Source organism: Stegastes partitus, unplaced genomic scaffold (assembly GCF_000690725.1).
Source record: "Stegastes partitus isolate 25-593 unplaced genomic scaffold, Stegastes_partitus-1.0.2 Scaffold385, whole genome shotgun sequence".
Taxonomy (NCBI): domain Eukaryota; kingdom Metazoa; phylum Chordata; class Actinopteri; family Pomacentridae; genus Stegastes; species Stegastes partitus.
This window is the reverse complement of record NW_007578116.1, coordinates 348,328-362,954: the sequence shown is the minus strand read 5'-3', so window position 1 is coordinate 362,954 and position 14,627 is coordinate 348,328. Positions and strand designations below refer to the sequence as shown.

The 14,627-nt window shown below is 39.1% G+C and overlaps 1 protein-coding gene across 2 annotated transcripts; it reads left to right on the top strand.

Moving 5' to 3' along the window:
• Window positions 1-3,468: 3,468 nt before the first annotated feature.
• LOC103359634 (cholinesterase-like) lies at window positions 3,469-14,189 on the top strand. 2 transcript variants are annotated; one of them, XM_008285077.1, is made up of 10 exons: window positions 3,469-3,543; window positions 4,506-4,809; window positions 6,937-7,162; window positions 7,403-7,535; window positions 7,633-7,784; window positions 9,745-9,928; window positions 10,418-10,728; window positions 11,368-11,577; window positions 11,672-11,829; window positions 13,413-14,189. In XM_008285077.1, the coding sequence occupies exons 2-10, from the start codon at window positions 4,515-4,517 to the stop codon at window positions 13,502-13,504; spliced, it is 1,761 nt and encodes a 586-aa protein (XP_008283299.1). In that variant the 5' UTR covers window positions 3,469-3,543; window positions 4,506-4,514; the 3' UTR covers window positions 13,505-14,189. The 2 variants fall into 2 exon arrangements, with proteins under 2 accessions (XP_008283299.1, XP_008283300.1); XM_008285078.1 differs by lacking the exon at window positions 13,413-14,189 and having other exon boundaries at window positions 11,672-11,834.
• Window positions 14,190-14,627: the final 438 nt, after the last annotated feature.

Genomic DNA, 14,627 nt, shown 5'->3' with positions numbered 1-14,627 from the left:
CCTGTTTCCCTTTATTATTTCCATCACTGAAAATCAAGAAGGTTACCACTATTTAACACTATACATGTCTGAAATGTATTATACTGTTTATGCATCCATATTCATATATGATAAATTAAGTGCCTCAAAGGCTTCAAACATTTGCATACACACATGTGCACGCACACACACACCCACAACTCGCATTCAAATGAAATATAGACGGGCAGAAAGAGCATGACATAAACCAATATCCTTCTCTGTGACACCATGATTGGATATTTACTATCTCTTTGCTCCGAGCTTACACACAGAAATGAATTAAATGTTTGTTTTTTTTCCCCCCCTTTTCTTTTTAATTTTTTTAACTGCTTATCCCTGCCTTCATAACAGCTGATTGACATTAAACGACCACGGGTGAAATTAACTCGTGTGTTTGGGGGTTTGCATTCCAGTCTATTTTGATGATGTCGGAATGAGAGGGAGAAAACATTCTCTCAAAGGCTCCTATATCAAATGCCTGTCATTTCTTCCTTTAACCGCCTAATCCCTGTTGGTGTGCGGTTGTGGCGAAGGCTTGTCGTCTTGCTTCTCAAACAAACTGTTTGCTTCCTCTCGCCCCATCGCTCTGTCTCTCTCTTCCCACCTCTGTCTGTGCATCTATCCAGCCACCCCACCGAGCTGTACATGACTCTAAAGAGCCAGACCTCCTATGGCTCCCTTTCTCCTGAGTTGATGTCCAGGGTTACAGCGGGACGGCGTACTGAAAGAGCAAAAGACTGTAAGAGAGAAGTAGACTGACAGAGAGACAGGAAAGGGGGAAAAAAAATCTTGCCTCGGGAACAGGGTTACATGTTTCCACATCTAAATTTACTTCAGTACAGTATGAACCGTGATAGTGAACGCATTATTAATTGGGATGATATATACAGACCGAGGCCTGTTTCTGTGCCTGAGTCTATTGTGCCAAGACATTGCATCAGAGTCCCCCGTAAGGCTTTCTTTATTGTTAATCCAATTGCACATAACATGCTATAAATAACATAAATACATGCACAAGTACACACAGGCACAGGCACGCAAACGGGCTGCATACACAAACCCATACGCTCACACACAGCACTAAAAATTCCAAAGAAGTTTACTTTTCTCTCCAGCTTTGGCCTCCGGATACATGGAAGAGGAAAGCAAAGATGTCAAAAAACAGAGGGGGGGGGGGGCAGAGACAGACTAAGCAGAACTGTGAGAAATAAACAAGGGACAGACACAGGAAGTGGTATAATGAGTATTAACTGGACCCTGCATTAAGATATCAAACCAGCTTCTTTTTCTGTGGGGATCATGAAAAAAATAATCTGTGTCTGTTATAGCAGTTACTAATCCTGTATTTTCCTCCGAGTCAGGTTTAGCACCCGGGATTTTCAGGTTATCAATTACAGGCAAATGAGCGACCAGTGGAAACTCAACATTAGACAACAGAAAGTCATTCATTGGGAGTAAGCTCTATACATTCATCTCTGTACTTGATGCAAAGTGCACTCCTGTTTCTAATTATGCATTTTTAAAAAAATATATTGATTATTGTTGGAGATCAGAAAGAACGTCTGTATGCCCTGCTAACTTTACCTTAAGAGAGACAGTGAACCCTCAGCAACTTTGGTTCAATTTAAATAGTATATGCTCCACACATCATTTACCTCTTACATTTATGCAACATGTCAGGGATATTTTACACCTCGACTGTACCCTTGAATAAGATAACAAACACACTGCTGGGTTGTCAGTAAATTTAATACTGTTCATAACATGGAGAATGAAAGTGCAGCTTTGCAATGTGGAACAGATCTTACTCAACACGAGGGAAAAGACCTCACTCCTCTCTCCCCCAAAGAAGAAGTACAATTCAACATTTATAGTGAATAACAATTCTTTTCCTTGGGGCTCGTTGTAAATATATATATATATATATATACATATATATATAACTTTATGGTGCCGTTTTCCATACCCTGCAAGAAATAGTGAGTCCATCTTTCCAAAGACCAAACATATCTCCTCTGGTTAGCCTTAAACCTTAAGCTTTTTGACCCTTAGGCTTATTCTTCAATAATTACGCTGTGCTACTTGAAAGTTACTCTGCTAACATGAATAGTTCCCCAACAACAAAGAACAAGGTCACATGTTAAGCCTCCAGATTCTCCTCAACATGACTTCATCATCACTGTGAAAATGAAGACCACGCAAGCATGATTTCAGTTTGGGAAACACATAGAAGTGAGATGGTGCCGGTTCAATGAGTAAGGTGCATGGGGCAACACTTCAAAGCCACATTTGGCTGCTTCTGCCACCTGTTGTGTGTGGACCGACTCTTTGTCCTGCAGCAACAGTACACCAGCTCGAAGCTTTCCTCTTTTTCTTTGATTGATTGGTTCAAACATTTGAGTTTTTGTGGACAGGGATGGCTTTCTATTATACAGATTTGCCCCAAAATGTGAGTTAGGCCCTTGTTTTCTGGTTCCACTAGCAAGACATTCTTCCTCTTGAAAGTGCAAAGAGAAAAAATGCATTATTTCAAATAAATAAATAAATAAATAATATATATACACACACACACACATATATATAAAGAATGCCTATCACATAGTTGTTCCAAGCAATTTTATCATAACCAGACTGATTTATCTTAGGATTCTTTGGAGGGCAGCCACCCACAGGAATCCTTGGACTTAACCGTCAAGCCGCATATAAAAATGCTAGTTCTACATCAACAGTACTCTTGTACACTAAAATAACTCCATGTTAATCTCATAAAGTCTCACACAATGGGCTAATATGTGGGTCGCAAGGGTCATTTTTCAGAAGAACATTGACTTTAACCCTTTATGGGGCAATTGACCATATTTGGTCACTTCCTTGGATGTTCAATATGTCCACCCTGTGCCTCTGCTTGAGGTTGAAGAACCACGTGCCCTTTGATTTAGTTTTTATATTAGTGCCAATATCACTGCCGTTGGAAAAATGTCACTAAAAAAAATGTTCCAGGCACTTTAAAAATGCTTTGTTACTGGTTTGCATTGAGCTCCACTTGATTTATTTTTTTGAGATTAGTGCCAACATCACTACCCCAAGAAAAATGTTACTAAATGAACTTGCCAAGCACTTTATAAATGCTTTGTCACTGGTTGTGTATCATTACCTCACACTAAAATGTTTCTAAATAAATGTCTTTTGTCATATGTTACTTTTTCTTTTCTTTATTAATTTTTTTACATTTTATTTAATTTTAGTATTTTTGTTATTTTGAAGTCACAATATAACATCCTATTATTATTATTATTATTATTATTATTATTATTATTATTATTATTATTAGTTACTTTTTTTGTTGTTGTTGTTGTGTTGCTAACGTTAGGGCCAGTGTACTTGTAGCAGCAGCAGTAGTCGTGGGTGGTGGACTGGGCCAGCCCAGTCAGCGCTGGGCAGAGGGTGTCCACGCCTTCCTCATCCCATCAGTCCCGTGTCCTCATTCACTCCAGACACACACACACACAAACTGCTGACAAGGTAAGAAATCATCAAGGCTTTCCCCCCCCTCCTCTTTTTCTTCTTTTGTAAACTAGAGCTTGTGAGATTTCATTTTTGAAGTATTTTGTGTAAATCTCTGCGTGAGCGCGTATCTCCCCAATGCGCGCATCGACCCAGCTGTGCGCGGTTTTACCTCTGCGGGCTCCTTGCGCTTTGTTTACTGTGCGCCTTTTCAAAGTGACGCGGCTTCACGGATCAGCTGCACTTTCTTGCATCTTCATATTCGCCACCGGCCTCGGTGTTTGCAAATATTTGGGGATTATAGGCGCTGCTAAAGTGACACAGTGGCAGCGGGAGTCTCTCTCTCTCTCTCTCTCTCTCTCTCTTAGTCTCTCTGTGTCTCACACACAGGGACACACACCTTTTGCCAAGGTGTGGCGTGAATGCAGTTTGTGGTGGCCCAAACAGAGCGACTTTATGGACTTTCTACAATGCCCTGATTGAGTCTTTATCTAATGACACATTATTTAAACTCGGACTATGCCTTGTGCAGTAAAAAGCAATTCTATTTAATCCTGGTCTCTGATCTTTGAACCCAACTCCCATGAACTCTAAACAAAGGACATGGTTAATGTCATAAATCTGCTATTTATGACTTTATTACTTTCAGACAGCACCCTACACTGAGTCGCTAATATCATGTAAATGTTAATATTCTTTACCTAAGTTCCCAAAATTCATAGCACAATCCCAAAAGTGCAGTTAAATGGCTAAAGAGAACTGAAGGTCTCATAACTCACAGCACTGCACTGAAAAAACCTTCAAAATGCAAAAGGTTTGTATGATACAATAGAGTTAAGGCCATGTGTGGTGTGCTAGCAAGATCAGTTATCTTTTTGTTATTATTTGCTTAATGATGCTTGAATCTGTGACTACATTTTAATATATATAATAACGATAACGTTTCGGTGTGTGCATTTTTTTTTTTTTTCTCTCCGTAGGTTTTTTTCATGGCGACCATCTCTCAGTGTACGCACTTTGCTCTTCTTCTGTTGTTTACTTTCCTGGCTGTGTCATTTGCACAAGATGAACTCGTAATCAGTACTAAGCATGGGAAAGTTCAAGGGAAGATGCTTTCAGTATTAGGTGGTGAAGTTCGAGCATTTCTGGGAATACCGTTTGGAAAACCACCTCTTGGAAAACTGAGATTCAGAGCTCCACAGCCAGTGGAGACATGGCAAGGTGTGAAGGATGCTACCAAATTCTCAAATTCTTGCTACCAGGTGTTCGATACATTCTTCCCAGGTATGACCCACGTTTACACACATGGACAGAGTGCGTACGTGTACTGTAAAACATTCTGCCAACATGCATACGGATGCATTCACACACAAACTATACGTACATATGAGTGTCGTTTCTGCTGACCCTGCCTGTAAGTTATTAAACAGAAAAAAAGATTATAAATTGATTATACGTGTATTTAAAGGCAGCACCAGCCTTGCCATGACCAGTGTCACTGACTTATTTTTTTCTTTAGGTGTCAGCGAGACAGCATTTATCACAACACACAAGGTGTAGCATTTCTTTATAGTGTTGTTTAATGTACATGTCCATAAAAGTATTTCCCCTTTGAATTTTGAGAACATTAAGAAAGAGAAAGATTAAGACTAAATGAAACTGAAGCAGAGGACACAAAGATATTCTGTAGAGAGGTCCTGATCAAGGTTTTTTTTTTTTTTTCAAATCTCCAGGATGATAATGTTTGTCCAATCTGATTTGAGTCATGTTATATTTAGCGCCTGCTGATATGCACTCCCAATAAAGATACTATAATCTAAGGTAATACACAATTTAAATATTACAGACGAGCTGTAGTACCTAGTTGTTGTTGCCACCAGGTGGAGCCACTTGCTGTTTAGCATTGTATTAACTGTATATACTGAGCATTGTGGGAGGTTTGGCTCTAAAGCTCCACCATAACAAAGTCTTTCGTGATGCTAAATGACCCCCAGCTAGTGCACATTTGTTAAATCAAGCAAGGGTCAATTAGAAAAGCATCTCTGCAGTCCAGTGATGTAAGTGATAGTTGCCTTTCAGCCTGTATATTGCGTCTGCGACCTAAAATGACAGTATCAGCATAACTGTCAAGTGTACTAAATTCAGTTACTAAATGTAAATGGAAAGGCTGAATTTATTGGGATATTATTACATTTGTGACAACAGTGGACATAAACAGAGGATTGGGTTCAAGCTAATACTGATCAGGTCAAAATTGCCTTGATCTCCCCTAATATTCTGTTTTTTAGTCCCTTCTGGTCATTTACCATGATACAACTACAGGATCTCATCATTGCCCCAACCCTGCCTGGTAAATGGCCACATTTTAAAAAAATGTTCACCCAGTTTTTATAACGCAGGCTTTTGGTACAAAACTCAAATCTACAAGCCCAACCGCAGATGAAACGAATGACATTACTTTATTGTCATTAGGAGTGCTTCCATCACACTTGTCAAAGCTCCTCCAGAGTCACACAAAACATTTTACAACTTTCCCCTTTCACAGACTGAATAGGTTTAAACATGACGAGGAAACTGATCCGCATGTACAAAGTCAAAGGACTGCCTCTTTAAGTTGAAATTTAAAGCAAAACCAAAGCTGCAACTCCAGTTTCAAACTCTGGTCAAGGGTTGGCAGTTATATAACACTGTGTCACACATATCACACACACACACACACACGCTCATACGCGCATACACACCCAGTGTTTGTGACTGACAGACTTAGCACTGTCTTGTGGACTGCAACAAATTTTGTACATGAATCATAAGAAAATAAAATCTATCAGTTAAGATAACAAAAAACGTATATTTGTTTACATTCGTAAGCACACAGACAACCAAGTCAAATTCATTAACAGCCTCTCTTCTCACTTAGCAGATGGAGGCTGGTTATGGATATATAACTATTTATAGACACAGCCACCTGTTAGAGATTGCTGGAAGCCAGCTATGACCAGTGCCAGGCATATGTAAAATACCTAAACATACTCCTGATCTAAATATGACACCACAAATAGATATGCATGCAAGGCATTGATATTAAACAGCTGTTTGTGCCTTGGGCAGAGCAGTGCTCACGAAAACGCAAGGAAACCACAGATACAGTTATTGGCTCTGTTTGTCAGGCTGGCTGATTGTGGATCATTTGCCACAAATTAGCATATAAGTTACTGAAATGTAACCGCTACTTTAGTTGCTATCTAACCTAGTTCGTTTTTGTTTTTTGGGGTTTTTTTGTGTAACATGCTGTAATGAGTTAAACGTCAATAAAGCTTTGAAGGAACAAAGACAGCAGTATCTATCAGCTGCTTTAGAATGAAGTCCCAAGTCTCTATTCAAATTGCATTACTATGTCATTCTTCTTTCCAGGGTTCCAGGGTTCAGAGATGTGGAACCCAAACACTCCTTTGAGTGAGGACTGTCTGTACCTAAATGTCTGGTCACCACGTTTCAACAAAACCCAGACCTCCCCAGTGGCCGTCCTTGTCTGGATCTATGGAGGTGGGTACAATGCCGGAACATCATCCCTGGACCTTTATGGAGGCCACTTCCTGAGTAGATCTGAAGGTGTTGTTGTGGTATCAATGAATTACAGGTAAGAAGTAGTACAAGCAGAATACACAAAATACAAAGAGTGAGTATGTATGTGTAGTATTTGTAACTGGAAACTCTATGATGATTAGCAGCAAGGTAAATATATTGGAGCATATAATGGAAACTGTTTTCAGTACTTATTTAGTGTACTGTGTTATCAATGAGAATGAGTGAATGTGGAATTTATCTTCACTTAAATGGTGTCAACATCTTTCCTCATTCTTGTGGTCATCAATTACAGAGTGGGAGCTTTTGGCTTCCTGTCTCTTCCTGACAACAAAAACATCAAGGGAAATGTAGGCCTGCTGGATCAGCGCTTGGCCCTCAAATGGGTAGCCAATAATATTGCTGCTTTTGGAGGTGATCCTTCAAAGGTAAATGTTTTTGGTTTTTTTTGTCTATTATTCTGAAATCAGTTATGGTTTGAAAGATAAAACAAGCTTCTGTATTATGATTTGTCGATGTTTCCAGGTGACTCTGTTTGGGGAGAGTGCAGGATCAGGATCTGTGGGCTTCCAGCTGCTCTCCCCAGGCAGCCACAGTTATTTCCAAAGGGCTGTAATGCAGAGTGGCTCTCCCAATGCACCCTGGTCCACAATCAGCCAGACTGAAGCCTGGGACAGGTAGTGTCTGTCTATGTATTTTTTGCCTCAAGTCTTCACATATTTACATGTAAATGTATTCAATCTAGATTCAGCTTGACATATTTCAACAGCTATTAAGTAGATTGCCTTGAAATTGAACACACACATTGATGATCTCCAGAGGATGAAACCTAACATGTTTATCAATCCCATGCAAGAGAAAAGTGACTTGCACTGTGGCTTCTATAACTGTGAAGCGGAAAGAGTTGGAAATCACCACATTTCTTCATAGAATTAGTCGTCCGGCCAAAATGAGTGACCGGGCATGTCGGCCTTTTGTCAGGGAGATGACCAAGAACCAAACAATCACTTCAGAGGTTCTCTGGGAAGATGGGAGAACCATCTCATCAGCATGTCATCCAACTAAATGGAAGCCACTCTGTCTAACAGGTGTATGACAGTCCAGTTGGAGTTTCTCAAACAGCATTTTAAGGCATATCTCCCCTTATTGTGGCCATTATGACTTTATGAGTCATGCTAACATTTCACTTTTAATTTCCGTTGTAGAGATTTAGGGAAATGAGAATTTGCACTGCAGCTTTGTCATAACAAACGGGATTGTTACATGAAAGTAAAAACATGCCGCTTAGACATTTTGCTTACTCCATTTGTTGATATTCAGCAACAGACTTAATAGATCATGAACTCGCCAGCTTGTTTACATGTGTGAAGGTTTGTATAACTTTTTGTTTAACGTGGTAAGAGGTGGTAGCAAACACAATATTCAGCAAAAAAAAAAAAAAAAAAGTTCTTTACTTGCTGTGACAGTTATTGCCTAATGTGTGGAGAGCTGACGATTTGGTGAAGGTCCAAAGCCCCATCTCTAGGACGGAAATGTTTGTCAAAGCAGTAAATGTATTTGTTGTGGTTAGAGAAATGGGTGTATATCCATCTATGGGCAAACGAGATTTTCCAAGCATAGCATCAAAAGGTCTTGCTCTGTAAGGCAAAAGTTTTCCTCTTCATTGACTTCAGTGATGGCAGGAACACCATCTGTTTCCTGAAATGTGCTGTCTTTCAGAAAGGTCCTGTTGTTGTCTGCCTTTACCTCCGTCCTCTGTGTCTTGTCTTCCAATTGATTTAGCCCCTTGTCTGTACACACTGATTCGAGTGAATAGAGCCAACCATCAGGCTGAAATGACTTGTAATTGTCCTCATAATTGTCCATGGGGTAATCTGCCATTACATTTAGCTGTTACATTTCTGGGAAGTCTGTCCCACACATGTAAACAAACCAGCATACGTGGATGAATATACCAGTGAGTGTAAGTTTTCCCTGATGGAGATCCCTAATGCAGTTAGTAAAATGGGTGTTCCAGGTATCTAATTCCAGGGTTTAGTTTCAGTTAGATTCCAATACCAACATTTAAAATGTTTTGTGTGAAAAACCTGCTTTTTGTGAAGCTGCGGGGAGCTCAGGTTTGTCGCCTCCATATACATTGTTTTGTGCAAGTCTTTGTTTTCCTAAATCTCTACAACAAAGGTCGACAGTTTTACTTTGAAGCATGACTGATAGAGTCATAACGGCTACATTAATGGGAAATATCCCAGGATGAAAAAAAAAAACAAGACAAAACCCGAATAATCCTTCAAGGTAGCTCTACAGCAGTAAGGCTGTGTGAAATAATACATTTATAGGACGTCAAAAAAAAAAAGAAAGAAAAGAAAAAACAGGGTCCTTTAGGAAGTTTTAATGTAGATTAATCAACTTTTTTTTCTCAATGAAATGCCCTGCTGTATTGTCCTTGCTCTTTCTATCATCCATCCTCTTCTCTTTTACCTCTTATCTGGTTAAAATTGTTCTTTCACATTCTTTATGTGCTCATCCTTTTCACACTGTTTCTTATTTATCTTCATTAGTGTTCACCTTTCTCCCTCAAATTCCAGCTCATTCCTTATTTCAGAGATTTTCATGCTCTTTTTTTTTGTCAATACCTAGGTCCCTGATGCTGGCCAAGTTACTGGGGTGTCCCACATCTCATCCAGCTCTGGAAGATTGTCTGCAGTTGGCTGATCCTCAAAAAATCACAACGAAGCAATACGATGTTCTCACACAGCCTGAGCTCTTAGCCTTACCCTTTGTCCCTCATGTTGATGGAGACTTTCTACCAGATAAAGTTGAAGTGGGTGTCTAGTGTTTGTGTATGTGCTTGGATTAGTGTTTGGGGAAGTCAGGTGCTGCTTTTGTGTGTGTGTGTTTTATACATAGGATTTAGTATATTTTTTATCATGTCAATCATCTAATGAGTCAATTTAAAATGAGCACAGTTCTGCTGATTTGACGGCAAAATGACAAGCAGGCATCACGGTTAAAGCCAATCTATGTTTTGCACAAAAGCTATTTTTTTGTTATCTGTATATAGCTGGGCTAATGACTGGCCTGACAGCATTATAATTACTCAGTTTTACACCTTGAAACCTGTATGTATATGCACTAAGTAAGCTGTAGTAGCAGACATGACTTAACCTGTAGATGATCAAAAATGTACTGGCTGGTTAAGTATCTACACTGGTGTCTTAATATGTTGAATTGTTGCAATTTTAAATTCTAAGTTTGAAAAACATCCTGCATCACAAACACCAAACCACCGTCTTTTTTTCCCCTCCTGCAGGTGCTGCTAAGTAGCGGAACCCTTCCAAAGAAAGAGTTGATGATTGGCTTAAACAAGGACGAAGGGACCTTCTTCCTTCTTTATGGAATGCCTGGATTTAACCTCAGTGGTCAGAGCCTCATCAGCAGGACTGATTTCCTAAAAGGGGTTCAGCTCGCATTGGGTCATGCAAGTGATACCATAAGACAAGCTGCCATTTTCCAGTACACTGACTGGGCAGATGAGAATGACATGATGAAGAATCGTGACGCGGTGGGTAGCATGGTTGGAGACCGACTGTTCGTCTGTCCAGTGCTGGACTTTGCTGAGAGGTAAAGAAGAATTTGTAGTTTTAATGATTGGGTGTGTTCAGAAGGAAAATAAGCTCAAAAGTTAACAGTGAAGATCCTATTAAATTTTACTTCTGTCTTTAACCTGGCATTTAAATTGGAAACGACTTGTGTTGAAAAAAAATGAATTCACATCCTCAGGTGAGAAAAGAAAAATACAGCTTGAGTAACCCATGAGGTTAAAGGCTTATGATAACACTGGACTTCACAGTGGTTTATATGTACTGAGATAAAATGTTAAACTCTGGGAAGTTAGTACTGTTTTAAATTTTTATCGTTTATTGGGGTGAGCATACGGAAAACAGTTACCTACTTGTAATGTGCTCTTGTGTGTATTGTCCAACACAGCATCTTGCTGGATGCTGCAACATTGCATTGTGCTTTGGCACCACTGCTACATCTGTTCAGCATCCCATTCAAATAATTGAGGGTGTTACTCAATGCCCTGTTGTGCAGCCAATTGCCAAAAAAAATACCAACAATCTTAATATCTTAAATTTATTTCTTGTGGTTGTTACAGTAAATGTACTATTTATTGTGTTTTATTATGTATGATTAAACTGACCATTGCAATGCAAAAAAAAATAAAAAAAATAACATTTTTTGTGGTAACACTTTCAGGTACTCACAAAATGGTAGGAAGACTTTCCTGTATTTCTTTGACCACCGCTCATCTGTCAATCCTTGGCCAGAGTGGATGGGCGTTATGCACGGCTACGAGATAGAATTTGTCTTTGGAATGCCTCTGAATGTTTCCCTGGGATACACCAAGACTGAAGTTAACATGACCAAGAAGTTTATGAAACACTGGGCCAACTTTGCCCGGACAGGGTACGCATCATCACATCGTCCATCAGTTGTCCAACTGTGTGAAACCCCTAAAGAAAGTTATTGAACTGCCTTTGTTTTCATTTCTTTATATCAGGAATCCAGGGATTGATGGAGTTAGCTGGCCTACGTTTACCCATGAAAACCAAGAGTATGTCACTCTGAACTACAGACATCCAGAACAAAAGAGGATGATGAGAGCTAAAGAGTGTCAGCTGTGGAGCAAATTCATTCCACAAGTGCAGAGCGTCTCAGGTTAGACACACAAACACCTACATAACATGTTTTTGTCTGTCTGTCCATGTATGAAGTTACTTTGTCTCTTTAACAGAAAAAGTTTGCGATAAAGAAAAAAAAAAACCTAGAATAACTTTAAACACTGCCTTCAAACCAATTTTTATTGCAGGAAAACTATCTAGTTTACTCATTGCCAAGGTGAATTATAAGTATTAGAGCTCCACTGAAGATGGCTTTTCTCTTTACCTACGTGTGCACTAAACTCTGAGTGAACATAAGCACAGCTGATTGGACCAACTCTGATCAGCTGTCCTGGAACCAAAAACTCAAAGGGTTCATCAACCCAAGAGTTCAGGGTCGAGAGTCAGAGTTTGTTAAACCTGCGTTCTGAAACAGACCCCGGTTCTGTCCTCTCCTTGGACTCCCTGTTTCATGTTCTAACTGTGAATGTTGCCAAACTCTTATTCTGATCATGACCGGCCAATGGAAATCTTTCATTGGAAGTCACACCCACAAGATTCAGCTCAACAGTGAACAAAACCATTTTATACATATCAATGTCCTTCACTTACATACAAACACACAAATCCACATGCTTACAATGTTCTACTATTCTGTGGCTTTGAGGAGAGCTCACTTTTCTTCACTTTTTCCTATTCAGAAATGACCGATTCAACATTTATAAAGCACTTGATTTAGCTTTTAATTATCATTATTACTATTAATAAGATATGAATATTAGGGAAATTGATGAAACGATGCCTCTGCTGCCTGGGTTCATGGAGCTTTATTCTTCTGCTTTCTTTATAGTTTTTTACAAGTTTTTTTTTTTTTCTGATTTTTGAGTCAAAGTGAGCAAAATTACTGCGTTACTGTGATGGCGACGACAAGAACAGCATGTATTTATCAAAGTCATGAATCGCCCTCCTGCATGAATCATACATCAATCATAGTCTAATTTTACGTACGGTCCATGATGATAAAGACAGGGAAAAATTTTTAAAAACTCAAATTTCACAAGGCATGATTTCAAGGGAACTCGTGTCCTACTAAGAGGAGCCAAGTTCCCCCTCGGCTCCCCTGGAGTTAACTGCACACATGCACACACACACTTACACAAGTCACACATACAGACACAACTGTATATAGTTATATGTAGTAGGAGGGATTGCGTCAGACTCTGCCGGGGAGGCGTTTTGCCTTGTTTAGCCTGTGGAGGAGATCTGTATCCTGGCTTGCTCCCCCCTCTGCTTTACCACCATTTTGGAGGTCTTGAGTGGGAGGAGAGGAGGGTCAGTCATCACTTCACTGAACACTAATCACATACAGGGTGAATAATACTCATACACCTCCAGAATGACCCTTACTCTTTAATCATACACCGTATAGCGGGAGTTGTTTCAAATGAGGCTGCTCATGCAACATGTTATATTTATATCTATTTTTTGATTCATTTTACTGAAAGTGACAGGAAAAGATGAAAAAATAAATGAAACTGAACACGTACATTTGCATATACACACACACGAGTCAGCTAAGATGAAACGAACCTTTGTGAGACGCTACAATGTAAAAATCTCTCTGCACCTTTTTCTCCACAGACAAGCTGCAGTCTTGTTTGAATGCAGGTGGGATTATTCGCTCCAATTACATGTTCCTGCTTATGTTGCTGGTTGTAACTTTTATCTATTGATACAGTGAAGAGACCTGCATACCATAAAGCTGGGCTATTCACATAAAAAGAAGGAATGAACAAAACAGGGTCTATACTACTATTGTACAAGTTTGATGTGACTATTGCTTCATTTATATTGTTAAAGAAATAGATTTTTGCTATACAAAATTTTACAGTGCTACAGTTTTTTTTTTCATATTTAATGCACCCGTTTGTTGCCTTCCCATATGAAAAATTATGTTCTGCAAAAATTGTTTTTTCGGATGCCAAAATCGTGTCACAAATGATTGCGCAATACTGTGTGTTTTAATGTTGCAACCAATAAGTGGCTACAGCTGACACGGGAATTTTACTACTGTTCAGCTACAAATTTGTCATTGATGCCTTTCTTTTAAAACTGAGCATATAAATGGTGCCAACAGGAAATAAAATAGTGAAATGTTTGAGTGCACCCATATTGGGAGAGATAGATTAATATGTAAATACGATACACATTATTTCCTTGTTTACAACTATAATAACTTCACTCCCCAAATGGCCATCACCAACTTGAGGCTGAGGGAAGACTTTGTTATTGTGATTATCATCGAGGACCTCATCACAAAGACAAGCAGGAATGTTGGGGTTTGTATTAATGTGCTGTTGACTACACTGTTAAGTAAAGACCATGTACTGATGAATAAAGATGTGGATAAAATGTTGAGAAACTGTGATTTTTATGTATTCTGTGGCTGACTGATTTTACATTAGTCTAATAGACACACACGAGAAATCAAATGTCTGCTACTTTTTAGGATGGGTAAAAATTTGGTCTAATTTTATCTGAAATGCTTCGCTAAAGGTGCATGATCAACAGCTTGTACGACATTTTTTTCTCTCTTAACTTATTATTAGAGACCTTTTCTTTAATGTGGAGCCGCCACTCTTTACAGAAAAGGAAAGATTTGTCAGTATGCTTTAAAATGCAGGTGTTCATTCAATCTCAGAGTCCAAATAGACTCTTTTCTGATTTCTTCTGGGTGTGAAAACTGCAAAGATCAAAAGGTGCACTATTGCCAGTCAGCCCTGTCATACACACATATTGTGCAATATTGCGCAACACAGAGCATTATGTAAAAAAAAAAAAGAAAGTAATTTGCTG

Bases quoted from the DNA above. Each gene is read 5' to 3' on its own strand.
- LOC103359634 (XM_008285077.1), top strand. From the start codon at position 4,515: ATGGCGACCATCTCTCAGTGTACGCACTTTGCTCTTCTTCTGTTGTTT. The intron at 7,536-7,632 runs GTAAATGTTTTT...CGATGTTTCCAG, and splicing joins TTGGAGGTGATCCTTCAAAG to GTGACTCTGTTTGGGGAGAG. The intron at 9,929-10,417 runs GTGGGTGTCTAG...CCCCTCCTGCAG, and splicing joins TTCTACCAGATAAAGTTGAA to GTGCTGCTAAGTAGCGGAAC.